The sequence below is a fragment of the Astatotilapia calliptera genome, chromosome 14, assembly GCF_964374335.1.
Source record: "Astatotilapia calliptera chromosome 14, fAstCal68.1, whole genome shotgun sequence".
NCBI lineage: Eukaryota > Metazoa > Chordata > Actinopteri > Cichliformes > Cichlidae > Astatotilapia > Astatotilapia calliptera.
The window spans coordinates 33,535,155-33,558,997 of record NC_137435.1 but is presented as its reverse complement, the minus strand read 5'-3'; the positions used below and the strand labels follow the sequence as shown (position 1 = coordinate 33,558,997).

General features: G+C 40.9%; 1 protein-coding gene across 5 annotated transcripts in view; it reads left to right on the top strand.

Moving 5' to 3' along the window:
- LOC113037033 (SPRY domain-containing SOCS box protein 4) overlaps nucleotides 1-23,843 on the top strand; it is a 63,016-nt gene that overhangs the window by 32,674 nt on the left and 6,499 nt on the right. For 4 of the 5 annotated variants that reach the window (XM_026193747.2, XM_026193745.2, XM_026193746.2 and 1 more), the window contains one exon: nucleotides 9,248-10,116. In XM_026193747.2, coding sequence (XP_026049532.1) covers nucleotides 9,408-10,116 — 709 coding nt within the window. In that variant the 5' untranslated portion in view covers nucleotides 9,248-9,407. Of the gene's footprint in view, nucleotides 1-194; nucleotides 318-9,247; nucleotides 10,117-23,843 lie in introns of those variants that run through there. The other variant, XM_026193748.2, reaches the window with a different exon arrangement.

Below are 23,843 nucleotides of genomic sequence, written 5' to 3'. Positions count from 1 at the left end.
CCCCCTCCCTCTCTCTGTCTTCCCTCCTCCCTCAAGCAGCTGTTTTCCTGTCTTGGCCTGGGAACTGGAGCCAAGCTGTTTTTTCCCTATCCTTGCCTCACAAGCAGGAACTCGCAGACTTACCGAAATACACACACATACTCTTCTTGTCCGTCTCTGCCCTGTCCCACACTCGTCTGGCTGTTGACTGTGTGCTGACCTCATTTTGGACTAGAGACTGAGGAGCAGCTATTCCCACTCTTCTGCTTGGCTGCTGTGATTGCGTGTTCACATTGCAGTGTGAGAGCCGCCTGACTGTTGGTAGAAATGCTTTCATGGTAAGACGTCTCTTCCTGTAATCACAGGCTACTTCTGTCTTTTGACCTCTTATTTGTGCCTCCTTCAGTCTCTGACTCAAGTGACTCTCTGTTGGTAAGGCTGCTGTGTGGCTCATCCAGTACTCAGTTTCTAAAAGTCTTCTTGACTGTGCTGCATTGATTTCAGGCTGTCAGCATTTTGCAAAAGTTTCAGTCAATGAAATAAAACGGTGAAGTTCTCGCATGACTTAAACTCACTTTTTTTTTGGTTTGTCCGTATAAAAATAAAGCTGTCATATTCCCTTTTTTTCATTGACTGACACAAGGAGGTGTAGCTAGGCCTCATCGCTGATAATTCAAGTCACTAAAGTGGACACTGCGACTGTTATACTAAACAATATTATAACCTATTGTTATAATATTGTGTTATTGTTTTCTATTGGAGCATTTTTTAAGCCTCCACGGAGTTGGTGCTTCAGTTTTAGTTTCCGAGAGTGTTATTTGGCACAAATTAGCATTTATCTTTGTGTGTTCATGAATGACTTCACCTGAAAATACCCCCTGTATTGTGAAGCCTCAGTGCTGATGCTATGACTGGTTCTATATTGGTATTTGAAGCCACAAGGAACTGTTTTGGATGAGAGGCTGCCCAGAACTGTTTGAATGATCCTTACATCACAGCAAGCCAAGATCATTGTCTGTTAAGTGGGATCTAGCAGGTGGTAATTTGCCACTAACACTTTGGCAGAGGATTGAGTAAAGGAATGTTAAACCAAGATAATAACTGAATACATTTGTAACAACAGGACTGAGGTTTGTTAAGAATGTAAGTTTTAAAAGAAAATGTAAAATATTTAAGCTGTCCCATGCTTAGATTAATCATTCTCATAAGGACTGGGTGGCTGTGCTTAACTCTGTCAGTTACACTTTTATCCAAATGTTATTTGTACAACAGTAGCAATACTTGTCGAGTACCAGTGAACCAAATATTGAAAATATTTAAATACAGGGCACTGTCTGATGCTCTTGCCATGTCATCTGTCATGTCCTATTGTAACCAAACACATTGTTTGAATTCATTTCAAACATTAGAAGAAACTCTCAGACTGTGCGTGCCATATTTTTATTTTTATTTTTATTTTTTGATTTTTTTTGTCTAGCCCCCGACATGCCGTCTTGCGTCATCTACCTGTATCACAGCAACAAACGAGCACCAGCATTTCATGGTCCAAAAATCCTCGAGAGGAGGCGATTGTAAAGAATGTTTCATGTTGAGGCCATGTGGGTAAGGGGGGGTAGGTGTGGTTATGTGTGGGTGGCTTATTTAGTCTTCAGCAATAGTCTTAAAAGGACATTCAAAGCTCTTCTTTGGATGTTGGCTGCTTTTTGTTCCGTTTTATCTCACTGATGCCACACTGCTCTATTTATGCTGCAGTCTGGGCTCTGAGGAGGCCAATCCATGACTGATGGTGTTCCACTGTGTCCTTTCCCTATCACTGCATTGGGAATGTGTTTGGGATGATTGTCATGGTGAAAAATAAAGCCATATCAATCAAATACTTTCCAGACAGTGTTGCACAGTGGATGAGAATCTGACGATACTTGTCTGTGTTCATAATTCCATCAATTTTGACTCGACCCCAACACCAGTGGCTAAAATGCAGTCTCAAGCCTTGATGGAGACTAAACTGTGTTTTACAGATGGCTCGTACCGCTCTCCTGACCACCTCTCTACATGCTGTTGATGATTTGAACCACAAATTTCAAATTTGATTAATCACTCCATTGGAACTGTTGCTACCTCAACCTTTTCTCCCTGTTTTCCGTCCTTAAGGAAAGGAAAATCTGAACAGCCACTCTTCCACTGAGGCCGTTTTTGATGAGGCTTCAGATCAACTGAATAACATGTATCTCTCAGTTCTTGTGTCAGGTCTTTCGATGGGTTATACTATACTATAAACACAGCAGTTTAAACCCCCCAAATTTGATTGTGTTCATCTGGACATAGCGTTTTCAGTGGGAGAAGCAGTTAACTCGTCTCATGAACTTCTGCCTGTGATTTCTAGTTGTTAATTTGAAATATAACATCTGTTTTAAAGTTATAGATATCAGTGATTCTTTCAGAATGGTTCTAAATTCTAAAATTCGAGGCGTTTCGAGTTCCAGAAACATTTTCCAAGTCAAGCTTTTCAGTAAGAGTTAGCATCAGCAAACTGTCCTTTTCCTTATGTGTTCATCCATATGACAGATACTGTGATGACAGACACAAATCATTGTCCAAGTGAGAGGGAGACTGTTCATGTGTGTTTAGACCCTTGTCATGATTGCCCACAGTTCATGTTCTAAAGCCAGTGTGCAGATAACTGCGTTGGTGGATTTGCGTTTTTCAACTTCAAAGTCCCTGCAATACTACAGTGCATTAATGTGCCCTTAAGCGCATATGCATGAGTCTGTGTCTGTGCATTGGGTGGGGGTTGCTTGCGTTAATACTAGCTTGTGTATCTTTGATATGCTAACAGTGGTTGTCACGCTATCAGCGCCCTTCTCCATGCCACTGCCTCGCTTGCGTGAGATAAGAAGTTTGTGCCATGGTTTACAGTCCAGCTACATTTTAAGTAATTCCAGCTTCTTCTCACATCCAGTCTTCTGTGTGCTCAAAGCTGATGAAAATCACTGAGGTGGTGTTGAGGGTTGTTTTTTGCTGCTGAAGAATGATTCCACTAAACTAAACACTCTTAATCTGAAGAAGTTCAGGAAAGGACACTACATCTCCTTCCTTCATACTCACACTTTCTCTTATCGGGCCTCTCACATTACTCACCTGCTCCATTGGTGCTTCTCATCAGTTCTCTTGTCTCTTCTTTCCATCACGTTCCAACTCTTTTTCCCACCGCGGTGCTCTTCACTAACCCTCTTCACATCCAGCTTTTTCCTCACCCTTTAACTTTTTTGATAGTTTGCTTCTGCCTTGTCCTCTTCGTCTTTGATGTACAGTGAAAGGCACAGGCTGTTTTTTAGGTTTGTTTGAGCCGTACCCATTTTATTTATTTATTATTATTTTTTCCTGGATCAAGAGCTGAAACACTTTTAAACAAAATTATATTTGACATAGTTCTCAAAATTATCACGGCATTAGACATAGTCTTATTTTTGCTTCTCCATCAGAATTTTTCTTCTTTCATTCAGTGTGCTCGATTGCACTATATTGGTGTTAGTCAATGTGGATTGCCCGTGTGTGGGGCTGACAGCACGAGTATTTACTTGTACTCAGGTCTTTTTAAAACTGCTCATACTTTTACTGCAGATTTCTCATTGTGTAAAACAAAGTATTCATGTTTGCATTCGTTGGTCATTTCTGCCACCATGTTGTTGTTTTTTTTGTTTGTTTTTTAAATATATATGTTGGTTGGTACGTTGGTTTTATGTTACAGTAACAAAAGCTGCTTTTTTGGACACTGGAAAAACTTTCTTTCACTACAGTTGAGCTCACGGTCTCAGTACTGTGGGTGAAATGCTTGAACTTACAAAGAGTGTGACAGAGTTGTGGATAATATGAAGGATCAAAGCAAAACATTTGAATTGAGGATGGTGTTTTTTTGTTTTTTTTTTAAAGTAGTTGAGTTACTTGATGAATCGTTGCAGCCCCGTATTAAATAGACTCCTCATTTGTCTGGAACTGGTTCCATGTGGCATATTTGGTAGTTGCAAGCAATGTTCCCTCTAAGCTGCGCACGTGTGCAATTGTGCACTGCTGGCACAGTCTCTGCGCACAGAAAATCTGCATTGCGCACAAAAAAAAAAATCTAACCTGAATTGAAATTAAAATTAATACTTTAACAATTCTGTTTTGCAGTGTTAGTCAGTGACTGGCTGCTCCCGTATGGGATTAGAACGATCCCACCTTATCCCATAGTCCAGCCAATAATGCGATTCACATTCGTATACGCAGCCAATCAACGTCGTTGACAGGCTATGACAGCGTCCTTATGTGCCGACACCGGTGTTTTAGCTAGCAAAGCGGCTGATGTGGAGTGAAACCACGATAATGATAACATGTACAACCATTGGAGATATGAACAGGACAGACGGAACAATTGACGGAAAAAGTGTGGACTTTATACCAGTTTTTAAATTGCGTTGATAGGCCACGTAAAACCAGAGTTGTCATTAAAACAATATGCAATGTTTGGTTTCCTTCCTGAACACCATCGTTGTTTATATTTACTGCGGGAAGAAACGGTAAAAACGGCGTTTTATAAGAAAAAAGGCTCGAAAGCACTCTCCGCCTGGGAGCAAGAACAAAACCAAAAACACCCCCACCCTTTCCTATTGGTCGAAAAAAGTACCATGTCGACCAATCAAAAAATGACATGGCAACGTGGCATTTAGTTGTTTAGAAACGGGGGGAAGTTTTAGGAGTGACGGCGGTGTTTTGAGATGTGAGAGATTTGAGACGTTTAGCGCAAATCTTATGTAGTTGGTGTGTAGTGTAGTCAATAGATTTGTTGTGTGTGTGTCAGAACAATGAGGCGACTGCTGAATATTACAGGAGTGATACATCTCCTGTTGTCAGGCCTGCAGGTATCAGGCTGTTGTTCTCCTTTATCTCATAGTGGACAGATTATTTTTTGGAGTGGCACAAATAATTTGTGTGGCATCAAATTTGATGCAGAACAGCTGATTGTTCTGTAAATAGTTTGAAATGTTTATTTAAAAAACGCCTTTGCTGCATTAGAAAAAAAAAAAAAAAAAAAAAAGCTGCAAAAAACATTGTTGTTTGCCAAACTGAGTTACTTTTTTTGAGTAACTATATAATTATTTACCCAACATTGGTCATTACATACTATATTTTGCAGACAGAGTTACAGGACTCTCTCACAGACCACAGACTCATAATACAAGTCAGAGCTTTATAAAAAAGAAAGTTGTTTTTGAAATTGGAGTTCAAGTTATTTTTACTTCCAATAGTGTTAACATAGTACACAGGCCAATGGCTAGATTTTTACATTTTCATTGTAAATGGGCTAAAGCAGTTTAAAAGTAGTCTAACATAAATGTAAATGCTGTAATTTGATTATTTCAATAAACCATGTAACTTGGTTGGATTCGATGCCGGCGTGACCACAGTGCACACGTCTGATGTCGCTCACAGTGGTCCATGGGATCACTCAGGGAGTTTGTGTGTTCGCTCAGACACGTGAAAAATTAGAGGGAACATTGGTTGCAAGTAATTAATATGGAAATGGGGAGCTTGTCTCTCTTCATGGATTGTAGTCATAATGGAGGTTCTGCAAATGAAACTGTCATTAAATGTGCATGTGGAGAGTGTTGTCGGAGCGGCTGCTTATTCATCACTGTGACATTTTTCTTGGATCTCATGTCTCCTTTTACTTCTGCAATTCATGTTTACTTTGTGATATTTAGACACTAACATGAAACGAGCGAAAAATTTGAGAATTTTCCTTTTTTTTCCCTGGGATCCGATGTATAGCTTGGCAATTTGATTTTCCATCATTTCATCATTATGCCTTTGTTATCAGTTGTAAGTCACTCCTTTCCTATACTGGCATGCTTTTGTGCTTCCCTAACAGCCCAAACTTACATGGTTTATTTCAGAATGAAGGAGGAAAGAGCTTTTGGTCTACAAGATATATATTTTTAAATGAATATGGTCCAAATCAGCTCACAATTAATCTCTTCCTGAAAGGGACACTAAACAACCCCAACCTCCTACCAATACATAAAAGTAAGCATTTTCATTGTTTGGATCTCAAAATGAAAGGTTTTAATTTATCAGTACTACTGTTTCACTCAATTTCAACAGATAACATTCTTCTGTTTTACTACAGAGATTAGAACACACATTGACAAATTGGAATCTAAATACCAAATGTAAATGAAGAGTATTCCTAACACACAAGTTAATTTTGGAGTTCCACAGGGTTTAGTGTTAGGACAAATGCCTTTTATAGTGTAAGTCCTTTCCTTAATCGGTGGTCTTAGAAAACACTGCATACGCTTTCATTGCTATCCACAAATCCAGATGATACAAATCAACTAGTCAAACTACAGGCATGGATGACCTCCGATTTCCTGCTTCTAAGCTGAGGTTTTTGTACTCGGCTGTTTTTGTTTTGTTTTTTAAACCAGATATTTACTTGAGATGGCATTACTCTGGTCTCCAGTGATGCTGTGAGGAATCTTTAAGTCATTGTTGACCAGGATATGTCTTTCAGGTTCGAGCCCCGGCTTGGACAGTCTCAGTCGTTGTGTCCTTGGGCAAGACACTTCACCAGTTGCCTACTGGTGGTGGTCAGAGGACCCGGTGGTGCCAGTGTTTGGCAGCCTCGCCTCTGTCAGTGCTCCCCAGGGCATCTGTGGCTACAATGTAGCTTGCCATCGTGTGTGTGTGTGTGTGTGTGTGTGTGTGTGTGTGTGTGTCTCTGAATGTAGTGTAAAGCGCTTTTGGGGTCCTTGGGGACTAAGTAAAGCGCTATACAAATACAGGCCATTTACTACTTCAGTGGCTCCCTGTTAAATTCATAATTCCTCTCGTGACATGCAATATTTTAAATAATGAGGCCCCATCATATTGTAAAGACTTTACTTTTCCTTATCCTAACAAAGTACTTCCTGGTGTATTTAAAAGTCGAGTGGGAGGCAGAGCCTTCAGTTTTCAGGCTTCTGAAAGCTTTCTGTGGAACCAGCTCCCAGTTTGGATTCAGGAGACAGGCATACTCTACTTTTAAGATCAGGCTTAAAACTGAGAATAGGGAAAAAATGAGACTGAGTTGTTCAAAATCAAAAGATTAGCAAATTAGTTTCATTTGTTGACTATTACTTTGAAAGGATTTAAGCTGTTTGCGTGGGTTCTCTCCGGGTACTCCGGCTTCCTCCCACTGTCCAAAGACATGCACTTAGTGGGGATAGGTTAATTGGTTAATCCAAATTGCCCATAGGTGTGAATGTGCGAGTGAATGTGAGTGCGAATGGTTGTCTGTCCCTGTGTGTTGGCCCTGCGACAGACTGGCGACCTGTCCAGGGTGTACCCCGCCTCTCGCCCTATGACAGCTGGGATAGGCTCCAGCGCCCCCCGCGACCCTGAACAGGATAAGCGGACGCGGATGGATGGATGGATGGATTTAAGCTGCATTTAACTGTGTTAAAAGTTTCATGATCTCTTCATCTGTTTTACTCACATCTATGACTGTCTCCCTTGGTGGGTCACTACTAGTTATTATTCTGTACTTTCCCTGGAAGAACCCTGCAGAGTTGTTTCCTCAGAAACTCTAGGGGAGTGTGAAAAACACTGTGGAGGGATTGCGCACGGAGTAATGCCAGTGCAAAATATTTAGAACAGCTAAGTCATTCGAGGGAAACTCTGCACCTGTGTTTAGAAGTAGCTTCAGGCTTTCAGTTTGCTTGCTGGGAAAGCTCAGCATGCTACGTTCTCTTACAGGCTTATAAAATATGAATTGCGTCACAATTGTGTGCTTTGTGAAGGAGGAATTGGCTAAAAGCAAATGCATCCTGCGTGATTTCACAGGAAGTCAGCAGCAAATTTAAGCAATTCGGCTCTCCTTCTCTGTTAAAGCTGAGTTCTTAAATGATTCTTCACAGATTGTTTGATCAAAAATGTTGTAGGTGCTTTTGAGTGTGTCATGTGTTTTACTTTCTAAAGTTATTTTTTTCCCTCCCCAAATATGTAGTAGATGGGTCAGTCCATGAACCAGATGTCGTCTTCTCAGCTTTTTGGATAATAGTGTAAAGGCAGACAAGTCACATGTTTAGACTGCTGCAAACTCGGTACATGGTGTACAAATGACTGCCAAGGTATCAAGTGGCAAATAAACAGTTCCACATGGTGTAACTTAAATGTCACTCAAATGTCAAATCACTTTCATTACCAAAGTAACTTTTGATATTGAGGTTTTGCAGACATGGGCCGCTATGACGCTAACTTGTATCCCACTATGGATGTGTGACAACTTAAGATCCAGAGAATAAGGCCCCAGGTTTACAGAGAGGATGGTGGCCATCTGCCAACCACTAGTCATGAGGGGGGGGAAAAAAATCAGTTGTGTGTGGCAGAAGGGTGATGGCAGAAAATAAGGCCTCGGTCATGCAGGCCAAGACACCACTCAGTGACCCCTGGTTAACCACCTGTCACTTGGGGAAAAATGTGTATACCTCCAGCAGCCTCCTTGTGCATGTATGCTTTGGTTGCCAGTGTATTGTGGTTGTAGTTTAAATGTAAGTGACCGACTACTAACAGTCTACTAGCACTGTTGAGTTGTAGTGAAACTGAAGTGACAAAAATTGGAAATAGATGCAACCGTCCAAGTAAAAGCTGTGTATCAGAGCTGCAGCTTACCTTTAGGGTGAACCTTCCCAATTTTACTGTTTGCACTTTTTAATGTTTTACCTCTGCCCAACTAATAGACAGTGACTGTTTGCAGGTCAACATAATATACTATAGCCAACCCTGGCAGTCTGCTAGCAAACAAAGCAATCACTAGGATGTTTTCGGTGCAGCACTTTGCCAGTAATGTCAGCAGCACTTTGCCTTGCAGCCTTGATGACCAGCACATGACCTTTTTTTTTTTTTTTTTTTTTTTTTTTTTTTTTTTTTTTTAAATTAATTTTTTTATACATGGTTGAAGTTCTGGTTTGGCTCGCGTACATGCACAGAATCTGCATAAGAGAACAACAAGCACTGGCAGCTACAGTCCATAGCAGTGCAGCTGGTTTCTGACTGGGATGAGGAACTCTCTTTAAAGGCAGCTGAATGAAGTACCTGACAGTGGATGAACTAACTGGCTGCACCAATCAGATGTACACTGTTAAAGTAGCTTTATACAAAATAGTCCAAGAATAAAAATAAGGAGCTGAAAATGAATGTGTCATGGGTAACTCTTTTTAAATTAATTTTGTGTTTTCTTACATTTCAGGAGTGTTGTTTCCCCTGGTTGAAGACGGTACTTTCCAACCAGACTCTGCATTACCATTGCGCCCATGAGGTAACGTCAGGACTTACCAGCCCCTCATTATCACCCTTGGTCCATCCATTTCCCTCCCCTCTGACCCTTCCTTCCTTGCACCTTCCCAACCATGGGCCAAAAGATCTCTGGAACCATTAAGTCAGTCGACGTACGTGGAGAGCCATCATACAGGCCTGTTCGACGTGAACTGCGGGGCCCAGATTTCTGTCGGCCACCTAGGCTGGACTTGCTGCTGGACATGCCCCCTGCAAGCCCAGAGACTCAGCTTCAGCACGCCTGGAACCCTGACGACCGATCACTCAATGTCTTTGTTAAGGAGGATGACAAGCTGACGTTCCACAGACACCCTGTAGCACAAAGCACAGACTGTATCCGAGGTAAGGTGGGATATACAAGGGGCCTCCATGTATGGAGGATTCACTGGCCAGCCAGACAGAGAGGCACCCACGCTGTTGTGGGAGTGGCCTCTGCTGAAGCGCCTCTACACTCGGTGGGCTACACAGCCTTGGTGGGCTCAGACTCGGAGTCCTGGGGCTGGGACTTGGGTCGGAACAGACTCTACCATGATGGGAAGAACCGGCCTGTTTCCACATCAGCACCCACATATCCCTCTTTCCTGGAGCCAGATGAATCGTTTGTGCTTCCGGACTGTCTGACAGTGATACTAGACATGGATGAAGGCACGCTGAGCTTCATGGTAGATGGACAGTACTTAGGAGTGGCTTTCAGGGGGCTGAAGGGCAAGAGACTCTATCCTATCGTCAGCGCTGTGTGGGGGCACTGTGAAGTGTCGATTCGTTACGTTAACGGACTAGATCGTAAGTACAACACTGTGTTTTCTGCACTTTAATCTTTGAAATTATTTTTCTGACAGGCTGGCACAAAAGGTTCTGTTCAGTAGGGCTGGGCCATATCATACCGTTCACGGTAATACTGGTATAATGTTGGGCAACGATAAGAAAATGCCATAGAATATGGGTAAAACGCACATGCACAGTGCCTTTGTTTTCATATGCACATGGCGGAAAAAACATGGCAGCGACAGAGAATGAAAAAGGCGAAAGCGGATCTTTGAATGAAACCGATGAACCAGAATTGGTTTGTAAAAATGCTGCAACTTCAGTGATGTGGAACTGGTTTAGCTTTCGTCCGTCAGATACACAACAAAGCACTATTTTTGGTAGAGCATGCTAGCGGGCCGTCGTTATTACCTTGTTTTTTGGAAAATGCGGAACACTTAAAATCAATCCTTTGATTTTTCTGAAAGTCGACAGTGCCCCTTATAATCCCGTGTGCCTTATGTATGAATTCTGGTTGTGTTTACTGACCTCAAAACGATTTTATGTGGTACACGGCGCTGGAAAATCTGTCAAATGTTTTAGTACGACTTTGCTAAGCTACGAAGCCGCACCGCTTGATGGATTGTTGGAGCATTACGGCTACCGTAGTCAGGAGCCTCACGGAGTGATACATACTGTGCTTCAACATAATATTATCGTATTTTGTGTGTGTGTGTGTGTGTGTGTGTGTGTATATAACCTCTTAAGTTTTGTGGATATTATACATGGTTATGCTGAGGATATGTCGGCCAATTTCCACTGGAAATGCTTTTTGGTTAAACTGTCAGCAAGGAATTTGCATTTGCACTGTTAAATTTTTATATAACTTTAATGCACATAAAAAAACAGCTGCTTGTTTAAGTGAAAATACATTGATGTTTTTTTTGGGGGGTTTTTTTTTTTGCACTAATAAAGTTGTGGAGTTGTAAAGTATTTTGTCTAGTGTCAATTATATCGTCAGTTATAGCGTTATCACAAATTTTCGAATGTATATCGTGATAAATATTTTTGGTCACATGCTCTACTGTTCAGATCAGTTTTGTTTTGTTTTTTTGTTTTGTTTTTTTTGTTTGTTTTTTGTTTGGGATGTAGAACAAGTTCACAATGAGTCGTCTAAATGCAAATTCCCTCAGAGCAAGCACTAAGTGACTGGGAAGAAAAAACTCCCTTTTAAAAGTAAGACAGCTCTAGCAGAACTAGGCTTAGGGAGGAGCAACTGCTTGCTGTGACTGATTGGTGGGTGAGGGGAACACATGGAGAGATGAAGAAAGTGTTGCAACAGAAATGACATAGGAAGGGAAGATATAATTTCTTTCCATTCCCTTTACGGTCTTCAGTAATCTCCAGCATCTGCTTTTACCTTCTGCTGTTTGTTTTCTGACAGTGTTGAGCTTTAATACTGTATAATTTATCAAAACATGTTACATAGCATGCATTTAGGGGAGCACTTTCCAAAGTGAGACTGGCACAAATTGAATGTCTTGACTTTTCTGCTTAATTCTTGTTTAAGTTTTGCATGGGCTTCTCTTACTAGAGCTCATGCAGCTTTTTAGGTTGTCTGTGGACTGCTGTGTTGATACCTACTTGAACTTAATTTGTAGTCAGCATGCACACACAGATTTGAGTTTCATATATATATATCTCGTAGCTCTCTACCGAGTCGACTACAGCCAGTTTTGCTGATTGCATTTGCATCGCTGCAGAAATGCGGAGAGTTGGATGTGTTGGGCAAATTTTCCACACTGTGGATATGTAATGTTTATGGCTGCAAATCAGGAAAGACTTCTATTTAGAGCAGCTCATTAGGGCTTCAGTGACCCAGGGTGTGATTTGTGCTGTAACATCTTGGAGTCCAGCGAAACTGGGAGAGGAGGGAGCAATTCTAGCAAAGGCATGTTTATCTAATATTTAATACACGAGTGATGTGGAGGATTACCCATTGGTAATAGTGTGGATGATTTCCAAGTGCTTATAACATGTGTTGGCTCTCAGGATATATGGTTTGAGGCAGTTAGAAATGCTCAATGAATTTCCATCTACAAAAAGCCCACAATAGGAGGGACTGCTGCTTTGTTAACCACTAGGAAGCAGCTGAAAGATGTCTCTGTACTAAAGCGTGCTATTCATACTTCATTTGTGGCACTTTCATACAGACTTCAACTTTCAGACACGCAGAAGGCAAACATCCAGCTCTGTCCATTTCACTGCTGTCCCAAACTTAAACATAATGAATGTGCGTGCGTGCGTGCGCTGGCTTTGTGTGTTTTCTGTTAAATGTCATCATTCCCTAACCCAGAGACTGGAGTCGGCTCAGATTGCGTAACAGCCCTGCCCTCAGTCAACCCTCCAGCTCTTGCCTGCATGTTGCGCGCAGGCCCAAAACAGGCTGGGGGCGTTGCCAACAGTGTGGCACGGACGCCGTGTCCATGGCTGTGAGCCATGTGTGGACAGCAGACAGTTGAGGGGGAGTTCTGGAGGATTTCCCAGTGTGCTTCTGAGTTAAGCGTCTAGCCTTGAATGGTGAGAAACTTAAGGTTAAAGTTGGCTCTGTGAACAAAACATGCCACAGTACATCTGTCGTTACATCATGACGATCACACTTGTTGCGTATATATGATAACATTTTCCCATCTTCGTGTGAAGGTGGGATTTGGCTAGTGTGAAAAATATGTTAAAATACTAATGTGGTCTGTGTAAGGATTAGGCATGGCACTTTTCTTTGACTAGTTTCAGTTCACAAATCACTGTATGCTAGTCCTTTTTATATCAGTGATAAGCCCTTGGACAGCTAGTAACATGGTTGAAACGGAGAATCCACTTTAAAGTTGTATGCTATCAAAAAGAGGGATTTCATTGAGTGTTCTGAATGTATGGATCCACGGCTGAACGTGAAGCTGCTGTAATGTCCGGCCCAGACCAAAGGAAATCTTGCTTTGAAGTGTTAACATTTACTGCTGTTTTCAAAAAGTGAGTACAACACAGCCCCGAACTTTAGAAGGTCGAGGTATTTCTTCTCTCTGTCCTACAGAACATTTGGTCAATTGTTTTTATTGTCAATATATGGCGACACATTTAAGCAGCCGACTGTCAGCCAGTGGTATCATTCTTTTAATGTAATGTGATTTCAGAGTTCGGTCACAGCGATGATCAGTGGAATGTCCTGAGGATATAAGCTCGGCTGTCTCAATTGTCCACTTGGCCCCTCAGTTAGGTCTAATAAGAGGATGTGGGTATGTGGTTGTATGGTGTACAGTTTCCCACATATAAGAGCTCAATGTGTTTTGTTTTGTTTTGTCTTTTATTTTTATTTTTTTTTGGGTGGGTGGGGGGGGGGGGTGAAAAGTGTGAAAGCCACACCACAAGGCTCAGGCCTTTTGGAGGTCGTTTGATTGTCGGGTACTCTGTGACTAGGGCTGTCCAAAAAAACAAACTATTCTAATCAACAGTAAAAATTACTGTGGGATTAGATATTCATTCATTGCTGTCTTTCATGATTGTTGCCTATTTTTGTGCGTGATACTATTTGAAGTTCTGGCATCATGACAGCATCGTTTGTGACTAGAAAAGATAAAGGACTGGTATCAGGAGCTGCCGTCCTGCAGGTGGTACTCCTCATTCAGCAGTGATGATGGTGATCTTTGCGATGGATGTAAAAGTTAAAAACATGAAATGCTAAGATGAGTTTCCAAAAATACCTACTCGGGTAAATTCTTTGCGGCAACATAGACCTAATCGCATATAAGATGTAGCTAAAAGGTGTGCCAGTATAGCATGGAAGTGACTATACAGCAGTCTGCACTGGTCTGTCAGGAATGGATGTGCTTTTAGCAAGTAAATTGTTAGTGATTCTCATTAGTTTAACTCTCAGAACATTTATAGTTTGTTTTCTATTGACGAGCTTCATTAGTCTTTGCAAAAATAAACCGTTTGTTTTCATTTTCATTTTGCTTAACATTTTAAATTATAGATTAATGATCCATGAATCGACACTATCGTACTCCCATTTGTCTGCCTGGTATATCGTGTTTTTGTCTGTTGAGTTTGGAAGTCTCAAATGTTCAGACGAGCCTGTGTTGTGGCAGATTGCACATGGGAGATCAGTGTATGATATTAGACACAAAGCACATCTCTCTGATGTAGAGAAGAATAGAAGCGTCAATATGTATGCTCGGAGATGTCAGTGCTCCCTTATTCCTGGGTCTCACAGAGGATTCACTGATTGTTCGCTTTCTCGGTTCTTGGTTTTTCATGTGTCATGTAGTTCTTTCATTCCTTTCTTCCCCTCGTTCTACCCCCACTTGGACTCCTTTGTTCTTCATCCCACTCCCCAGGAAGCGAAAAGAGATGAGTATCCTTTTACCCTTCTCCTGTCTGTATTGTCCCTTAATACCCCACATTAAAGCAGTTTTCTCATCCTCACAGACTCAACGCCAAACTTTGGTCTTGAGTCCCAGATACAGTTGAAAGCCACACCTACTGAGACGGGATTTATTTGTTTATTTATTATTATTTTGATTATTTATTATTTTTACTTTTTTAAATCACTTTTATACCTGTAACTGGCTATCATGGTGTCACTGGATTTTGGCCTGATCTTTCTATCAACCACACCAGGCCTCATGATACCACAGTCGGTGTAATGGCAGCAATTTACACCACATAAGAAGGGGTTCAGACATCCTGCTGACATGCATGTCCACCCCTGGTTGTAAATCAACTGTGTTTGCCTCCAATTCTCATTGTGTTTCATTACCTCCCTCCTGTTTCATCGTCTTTCTCCCCCTTCCTTTCAACACTGATACCCCCCCCCCTTAATTCCAGTATTTACACACCCATTTGTTGTGGTGGTAGGTAGGGCTGGGCCATATCGTACCATTCATGGTAATACCAGTATAATGTTGGGCAACGATAAGAAAATGAAATATTGCGATAGAATATGGGTAAAACGCGCATGCGCAGTGCCTTTGTTTTCATACGCACATGGCGGGAAAAAGCATGGCGGCGACAGAGAATGGCAAGGGTGAAAGCAGATCGGTGAATGAAACAGATGAACCAGAATTGGTTTGTAAAAATGCTGCAACTTCAGTGGTGTGGAACTGGTTTAGCTTTCGTCTGTCAGATACACAACAAAGCACTATTTTTGGTAGAGCATGCTAGCGGGCCGTCGTTATTACCATGTTTTTTGCAAAATACGGAACACTTAAAATCAATCCTTTGATTTTTCTGAAAGTCGGCAGTGCCCCTTATAATCCCGTGTGCCTTATGTATGAATTCTGGTTGTGTTTACTGACCTCAAAACGATTTTATGTGGTACACGGCGCTCGAACATCGGTCAAATGTTTTAGTACGACTTTGCTAAGCTACGTAGCCGCACCGCTTGAGGAGCATTAGGCTAACGTAGGCAGGAGCCTCGCGGAGTGATACGTACTGTGCTTCAACATAATATTACCGTAGTGTGTGTGTGTGTGTGTGTGTGTGTGTGTGTGTGTGTATAACCTCTTACGTTTTGTAGATATTATACATGGTTATGCTGAGGATATGTCGGCCAATTTCCAACTGCCTTTTGGTTAAACTGTCAGCAAGGAATTTGCGTTTGCACTGTTAAATTTTTATATAACTTTAATGCACATAAAAAAAAAAGCTGCTTGTTTAAGTGAAAGTACATTGATGGTTTTTTTTTTTTGTTTTTTTGTTTTTTTTTTGTTTTGTTCACGAATAAAGTTGTGGAGTTGTAAAGTATTTTGTCTAGTGTCAATTATATCGTCAGTTATATCGTTACCGCAAATTTTCAAATGTATATCGTGATAAATATTTTTGGTCCTATCGCCCTGCTCTAGTGGTCGGTTGCTGTGGAAACGGGTTAGCTGACTTTTTCTTTTGTGTGCAAAGGTGGGTGGTTAATTGTTGATCAGTCACTTTGCTCACTAGTTTGTTGGTCAAGGATTGCCCCATGTAAAAGCCATAGTTTCTTCTTCCTTGCTGTCTGGCGTTCAGCACTGTTAGCAGTGTTCACAGCACAGATGCAAGCTGTAACTTAATTTATGCAAGGTCTAAGATTAAGGTTGAGCTCATTCACTGACTTGCAAGCACTTACCAAGTGTGGGTTGTTGCTTTTTTTTTTTTGTCTTTTTTTTTTTTTAAATCCAAAGTGTTGTTATGCTTGCTATTAAGTCAGAATGTGGTGTTGTTGATCAAAATGTCCCACTTCTAGTATCGAATAGATGTAACAGTCAGACATGTTTTCTGGCTAAAGTGATTCTGGTAATTCTATCTGCCCATTTTGGTGTAAATTAAGCATTTAAATGAAGTACCCTTTGAAGTAAAGAGGACATCAGTTTAGGACTTGTGATCAGCACTGATGACTGGCTGAGTGCTGCTCTTGTGGGTGCACTTTGAGTAGAACAATGAAACAGTGGTCTCAATGACACCCTTTTTCAACTGGTGTTCTATCCTATATTATGTACCACAGAGCTTTCAAACTGCTGCTACATGCATTTGGTTATGATTGACAGCAATTAGAGATTTGACTGAGGTAGTGGGTAAACAGTTGGGTCTCTCTTGCAAGACTGCATGTAAAGATGGATGACGCATTATAGCTGCCTTTCACCGTACACCAGAGATGTCATAATATTAACATGGCAGATCCCATCTTGGTAATATTTAGCTTCACTACTAAGGAGCTGTCACACTAAGGGCCTTCCTAAGACGTATTAGAAAGCTTCCCAGGCAGAACTGGTATGGAATGACCACTGGAGCTAAACACATTTATACTAAGCCCATTTAAGATTGGTTGTTTGTTTGCCTATAATGTTGCATGTGCTGTTAGCTATCACTTATTTTAGTGGTCTGTGTAGTAATTCTGTTGTTAGCCTCCATTTCTTGAGCAGAGACTAATTCATGGCAGTTGATTGCGTGGAACTCGTTTGTTTGCCGATGCAATGTAAAAGGAAGCGAGAAGCCAATACAAAATTCTTCCACTAATATCTGATTCGTTTAGCATTCTGAGTGGACCATTCAATTTAGATAGCTGCATTGCCAATTGCGTATAGAGAGAAATCCCTTTGGGGGTTTTTTAAAAACCACAGTTTCCTTCATCGCCCACACAGGTCATCTTGTTCTGTCCATTCCAAGACATCTCTCTGGCTCCCTTTTCCCCTCATTTTGGGAACAGAGCTGCTTAAGCACCTTAAGGGCTATTTATATAGACACATGCACCCATCATTTTAAAAGTAGGTCTGACAACCGCACCAGTTTTATGCTAATGTATTGGATAAGCATGGCTAGGAGCCTGTTACCTCAGTACATTTGTCATATTGAAGGAAGGCAGGGAAAAGTGGGTGGAATTCAAGGATCACTAAATTGGAACACGTGCCAGAAAGATGGACCTACCTAAGCCCCAATTTCTAAGTAAGCCATAACTAGGTCGTCTATTATGGTGAGCTGATGTCTATGCACTTAAAATTAGTGGGCTGCACATGTGAAAGTAAAGGGAACCATCAACAGTTACCCACAAGCCGTCACACCTGAGTGAGGCCAGACAAACTGACGTGCTGCCAACTCTGAGCTCACCTCCCCTTCCTACGCTTTGTTCTTGTTTAAGTGTTAGGTGGGTGTGGGTGCCTGCCAGCCTGCGGGCCTCTTCTGTCCACCTAGTGCATCAGGTGCTCAGTCGTCCTTATCCACATGTTTTCATACTCCATCTCCCCTTTAGTGTGCCGTAAATCTGTCAGTTGAGTCTCTGGCTATTCCAAATAAGTCATGAGTGCGGTAGGTGAAAGGGAGAGCGCACACTTGGACACTCACACGGCAGACTGGAAGCAGGAGGAAAGATAAAGAATTGGCAAAGAGCTCCACTTTTAAGCTGACTTAAATGCCTCCAAAGGATGATAAAGATTCTTTGCTAAACCTACTCTAACAGTCAGTTTGCATGTCAGATGACATGCATGGTGCTGAACCAGTTTTGGGTTGAATGGCAATAATGCGGTGCGTCAGTGTTTTCTTTGGAAACAATATATGAAGTGCCCGAAGCACATTTTATTAGAATAGATTGAAATAAAATGCAAATCAGTGTCTTGGATAATATTTCGAAACAGTTAAACTTTACTGAAAACTGCAGCAGATTCTGATTATTTCTGCTGTAAGGAATAATGATTTCATCAACTGCATGAAGACAGTGGGCATGTCCAGTGGTTCATTCTCTGGAAAGTGAGGTTATGAGATTCTCACACTTTAGTTCACCTCTTTATTGATTCTTTAGTTGTTATTTGTTTGGTGAAGCTTTAATTAGTTATTGTGCTATGGAAACCAAAAATCCCTTATAAAAACTGTTACCTATACTTAGAGCTGGGCGATATGAGATTTTTTCATATCACGATATGTTTTTTTTTTCATTTCAGGCGATAACGATATCTATCACGATATAAGCCAAATAACTATTTGCAAGATTTAAATGTGCCGTTGCTCACAAGTAAAATGTGAAATAATCAGCAGCTTGTTTTTATTTAAATATTTATTTCCCATAATAAGTTCAACAGGGTAGATGTACTTAAGGAACATGAGACTTTTTCAGATAAAGGCAAATATTGCAAACTACACAAAAGGCAGCCGCTAAAGCGTTTAAGTTTCAAAATAGAACAAACGAAACAGACTACTAAATTGTCAATTCCACTTAGAAACAAAATATTAATTCTAAAAATAAATCTTAGTTTGTTTTACAGAAGAACAGACAAAACTGACTAACTTTTGTCAATATCAAATAAACTGAGAACTAAAAGGAAATTCTCAATCTCTCCTTGTTGTATAGCTGAGCTTTTCAAACAGTTTTAACAGTTACTTTAGTCTGACAAAAGCCGAATGACGAATTAGCGCTTCCAGTCAGACACTGAGGCTACGTCCACACGTACACGGGTATTTTTGAAAACGGAGATTTTCCGTTTTCGTTTTAAAAAATAATCCCGTCCACACATAAAGGCAGAAATGAAGGAAAACGCTGCTATGAACATGCCAAAGCAGCAGGTGGCGCTAGATTCCTAACCGTGCAGAAATATTGGCCAATCAGAAGTCTAGAAGCCTCGGTGGGAAAAAGTAAACAAAGCTGGGGCATAGAAGCAGAACCGAGTCGTATGTGTGGAGGGACAGTAACTGTGTGTATATGTAAGCATTTAAACACTGCAGAGAGTAGAATTAACAGTATTGTAGAAATTCATTTCACCGAAACAATAACGTGGCGCACAGTGTGACGCATGCACCAGTTCATTGTATTTCCAGACTTGCTTTCGGCACAATTTACAGTGCACGCTACTCTGTTTTTTGTCAGACTTGAAATAGCCGAAATACCTTCACACTACGGAACTTCTATGGCTCTTCCGTTCGACAGTCTCTCCGGCGTTGTAACCATCATCTGTTTTCTCTTCGGTCACGCTCGGTTGATTTTTCTAGTCGGCACACTCTTTTCCTCCATTATGCGCTGGCTGCTTCCCAAACAAACACACGTGTGGCTTGGCACTTGTGCTGTACGTTACAAGTCACGCGACGTGACGCTGCGGCTGTGATTGGTTTGGCTCTGCGCTACTTAATTTGGATTGGCTGATCTTTTTTTTTTTTTTTTTTTTTTTTTTTTTTTTTTTTTAAGAGGACAAGAGCGGCGAAGTCTATCACGATAGCTTAATTTCTCTATCGAGTAAAAGTTATATCGCGATACATATCGTTATCGTTCTATCGCCCAGCTCTACCTATACTTAACAGAAGCACACAACCTGAACAGATGGTTTATGTAACACAGCGTAAGACTGTATATAAGCAATATTGTCCAAATATGTCACTATATTTTTAACATCACTATGTACACTGATGAAATGGAAATGGGTACACAAGTTTTAAAGCGTGTACAGTAGCACTCGAGAATTAAAAAAAAAAAGAAAAAATGTAATTGTGTTAAATTGTATTGTTGCTCATCAGTGATATTCTAAAATGAGCTCCAATATCCCAACAGTCTGAACATAGTCACAGCTGGATGTGGTGTGAAGTCGAATCTGAGACTGATTCGACTGAGACTGAACATATGCAGATTTGAACAGAAGCAGTTTTGTAATCCAAACTCGGATCACTTGTCAGTGTTAGTCGAGTCTATCAGCTGATGGACAGTGCCTACCTTCTGTTAGTGCTCATCATCAGTGTCTGACAGGACCACTTGTCACCCCAGGCAACCCTTACCATGGAGACCAGCTTGTGCTGGCAGTGACTGGCTTCCAGCAAGTTTGTAGAAACCCCACATCCCTCAGGAGAGCACTGTCAGAGAGTAATGAGTGAAATACTGCAAATAATGGTTTTTCACATGTAATGACATCATTGCACTCTAAATAACGAAGTTTTTTTTCTTCTTCTCTTTTTGCTCAGCTCTCCTTGCTGATGCATGCACATGTAGTACCTCTGAAAACAACTGTTGTAGGTGTGGGCTGAGATAAATGTACATTAAACATGCTGACCTCTATAGGAGTACAAAAAGACATTAAGGAACCACTTATAGCATTCATAATTCACATCAATATTCATAAGCATATAAACCTAATGCTGACATGATGCACACTCATTTATGACAAATGGACATGCACACACGCACCCACACAGAGGCCCAATCTTAGCAGATTTTAGACTTTCTGTCATTTGACTGACAGGCTCATAAAGAAATTCTTAATGTAATTATAAGTCATTAAAAATAAATTTTAAACCTATTTCAAATGTGCAAGAAGAAGATGGACTCTTCTTGCTGCAATTACAGCTGAGGCACGCAAAAACTGTAGTCAGTGTGGCTACAGAGCAGAAAAATATGAACTAATTGGACTGCAGCTGGGTGGTTGCTTGAGTGTAATCAAATACATCAAGAAATGTTGTTGCAAAGGAATATTTTAATTTTTTTATATGCATTCCCCTGTTACAGACACCTGTCTGGTTATTTCAGCCATAGTGATCTCATCTGTGTAACAGGGGGAGACATAAATGTGTTGTGTAATGTTGTATGTGTATTTTTTATATTTATTTTTTTTAAACACAAGTGATCAGAAGTCATCAAAGGTTCTCTGAACGAAGGTCTCCAAGCACTCGCTCCCCCTTGCACTGTGCACTACTTCTGCAGCGCAGTGTGGAAGAAGCGCTCTGCAGGGGTCATAGATATTCCAGCACCTTAACAATACAGGTGAAAAAACTCCATTAGAACAATGCTCCACTAGTTTATCCAAATAATCAAATACTCACATTAATTGTAATTGCACTGTATCAGAGTGTGTGCATGTAAGAGAACCCACAAATACAAAATGCATGGTTGAAGCTGTTGCTGCACAGTGATTCATGACATCTATGTTGATTTGAGTAACATGCAAAAAAATCTGTCATTAACACCAAGCTGCTGGTTTACACATCGTGTACTTGGGAACACCATAGACTCATGTACATGGACACTGTATGACATCTTATAGTCACTGACATTTTTCACCTCATTTAACGATCCTATCCTTAGTCATCCTTTTTATATTAATGCTGCAGGAACATGATCAATATTATTGAGGCTTTTTCCAGTGAATGCAAAGCAATGTCAGGACCAGGTCTGCAACCACATGCAGTCAAAATCCAGTTTTTTCCACAGCCAATGTTCAGAATTGGCCAGATGCCCTTCTGGACTGTGACCTTTGAAACCAGTGACCTTTCACTTCCCAAGTGATTGCGTTAACCACTGCACTAGGGAGTAATGTGAGAAAATTCAACAAAGCACTGGAGGAACCACCGGTTTCTTTATTCCCCCCAAGTCCCAAGGAGAATGTTCTAATTGTACTGTAATGTGAATTATTCAATGCGGCAGTAGATCCATTGCCAATATTATGTCAGTATGACAGACATCCTTCAGAATTTTCCATTTGTTTAAAAAATAAAAAAAAATCAGCTTAAAACTAAGTGTAAGTACACTTGTGAAAATGTGAACAACCCTTTATAGAACCTACTTCTATAACCTAGAAGTCCAATTAGAGCAGTGGTATTGTAGCTGTAAATCGGGGTGTGCAGCTGTGTCTTTATTGGGGGATCTGCTGCTATTAAGCTACTTTTTAATACAGTCATTTCCATCTGAGCTGAAACAACTGAATTTGGCTCAATTTTAACAGGCTACAGTCAGATGCAGACAGTGGACTGCACAGAGCACATTTGCATCTGAGTCTTTACCGGTACAGTAACATCACATAGTGGGGGTGCAAGGAGCTGGTTACTATGGAAACTATCCATATGCTAAGGCTACTGCTAGTAGGCTGATTGATTGCTGTCAAGGGAACATGCATATGCACAGGCTCCACGTGCACCAAGAGCGCGTTCCTTGTTCTCGAGAGCAAAGTTCAGCCCGTCACAAGCTGCAGGCTGAATGGAGATGATGTTGTATCATCGGTTTATATTGCAAAGACTTAAGTTCTAATCTGCTAAGCTGCTGCGCTAAAGAATGGACTTGCCTTTGCAGAGAGAGGCTAATAAGATGTTGGAGGGATGCAATTGGCCTGCCAAGTATTTCACTTGCTGCTGTGAAGGATTATCGGCTGTACAGTCTCATTGCACACATCGCTGCACATTGTCTATATTAAGTCGGAGTTCATTCAACTCGTCTTTGTGATATGGGCTTGTTGATGTGGCTACAAATAAATCCACACTGCCACATGTCCACAAAGAACCCTTAACAAAGACTTCTCATTAAGCATGCGACACTCACATAAATCCAGACAGCTCTACTCGATTTCCTTATGCCTGTTCAGCTGCTGGATTTCATCACTTCCCCTCACTGTGCTTTCAAAACGTCACTTAGCAAAACCACAGCAGAGAGATTTGGTGGGATGTTCGCCATGATTTACAAATAACATGACAAGCATGAGGACGGAAAGCCCATCAGCTTTGATTGTAACAAAGACATAAAATGATGAAGGCGGTTTTTAATTAGTATTGATGTGTGCTTGTCCAGCCTCACCAGCTCCTGCTGCCTTTCAGCTGTGATTGCCATTCAGCGGTCATGAAGCCACAGTGGCAGCAGTTCATGCCCAGAGGAATGCCCGAGGTCTCTTGATGAGCTCCATGTGCTTGATTTCCATGAACACTTGTCAGAATAGTCCTCATGTATGCACATCATGGGAGTTTGGCAGAGGGTTTCGGTTTGTGGTAATGCTGCATACTGTTAACTGTAGAGAGTAAGGGCTCGGTCAGTCATAGCCCTTGTTGCTTTTCTGTGGATGTTTAAAATGTATTTTCATTGCTTCAGACTGTAAGCAGGTTCTGGAAACAGTCAGTCTGACGTTGTTCCATCTAAAAGCAGTCAAATCTGGAACAAGTTCCAACTCTCAGAATTTATTTCATTTTCATACTGTGGATATTTTGAGTAACAGGACCGTGAAGTACATATGAGTGGTTTGAAATTTTGATTTTTAGTTTAGGGCTCAAAAAGGCTTGAAAAAAACTAGAAAGTGCATTTTCTGAAGAAACTGCAGTGTGAATGCTTGAATCTGAATGTATGCACTGAAATGAATTAATTGCTGAATTTTGAGTTAAAAATATTGAATGAGATTAAAAAAAAACAACAAAAAAAAAACGAATTTAACCTGAAAACAAAGGTGCTGAACTGCTAAAAGCTGAAGGTTACACAGAAGAAGGAGTTGGAAAAAAACTGAAAATGTTTTAAATGTAAATTA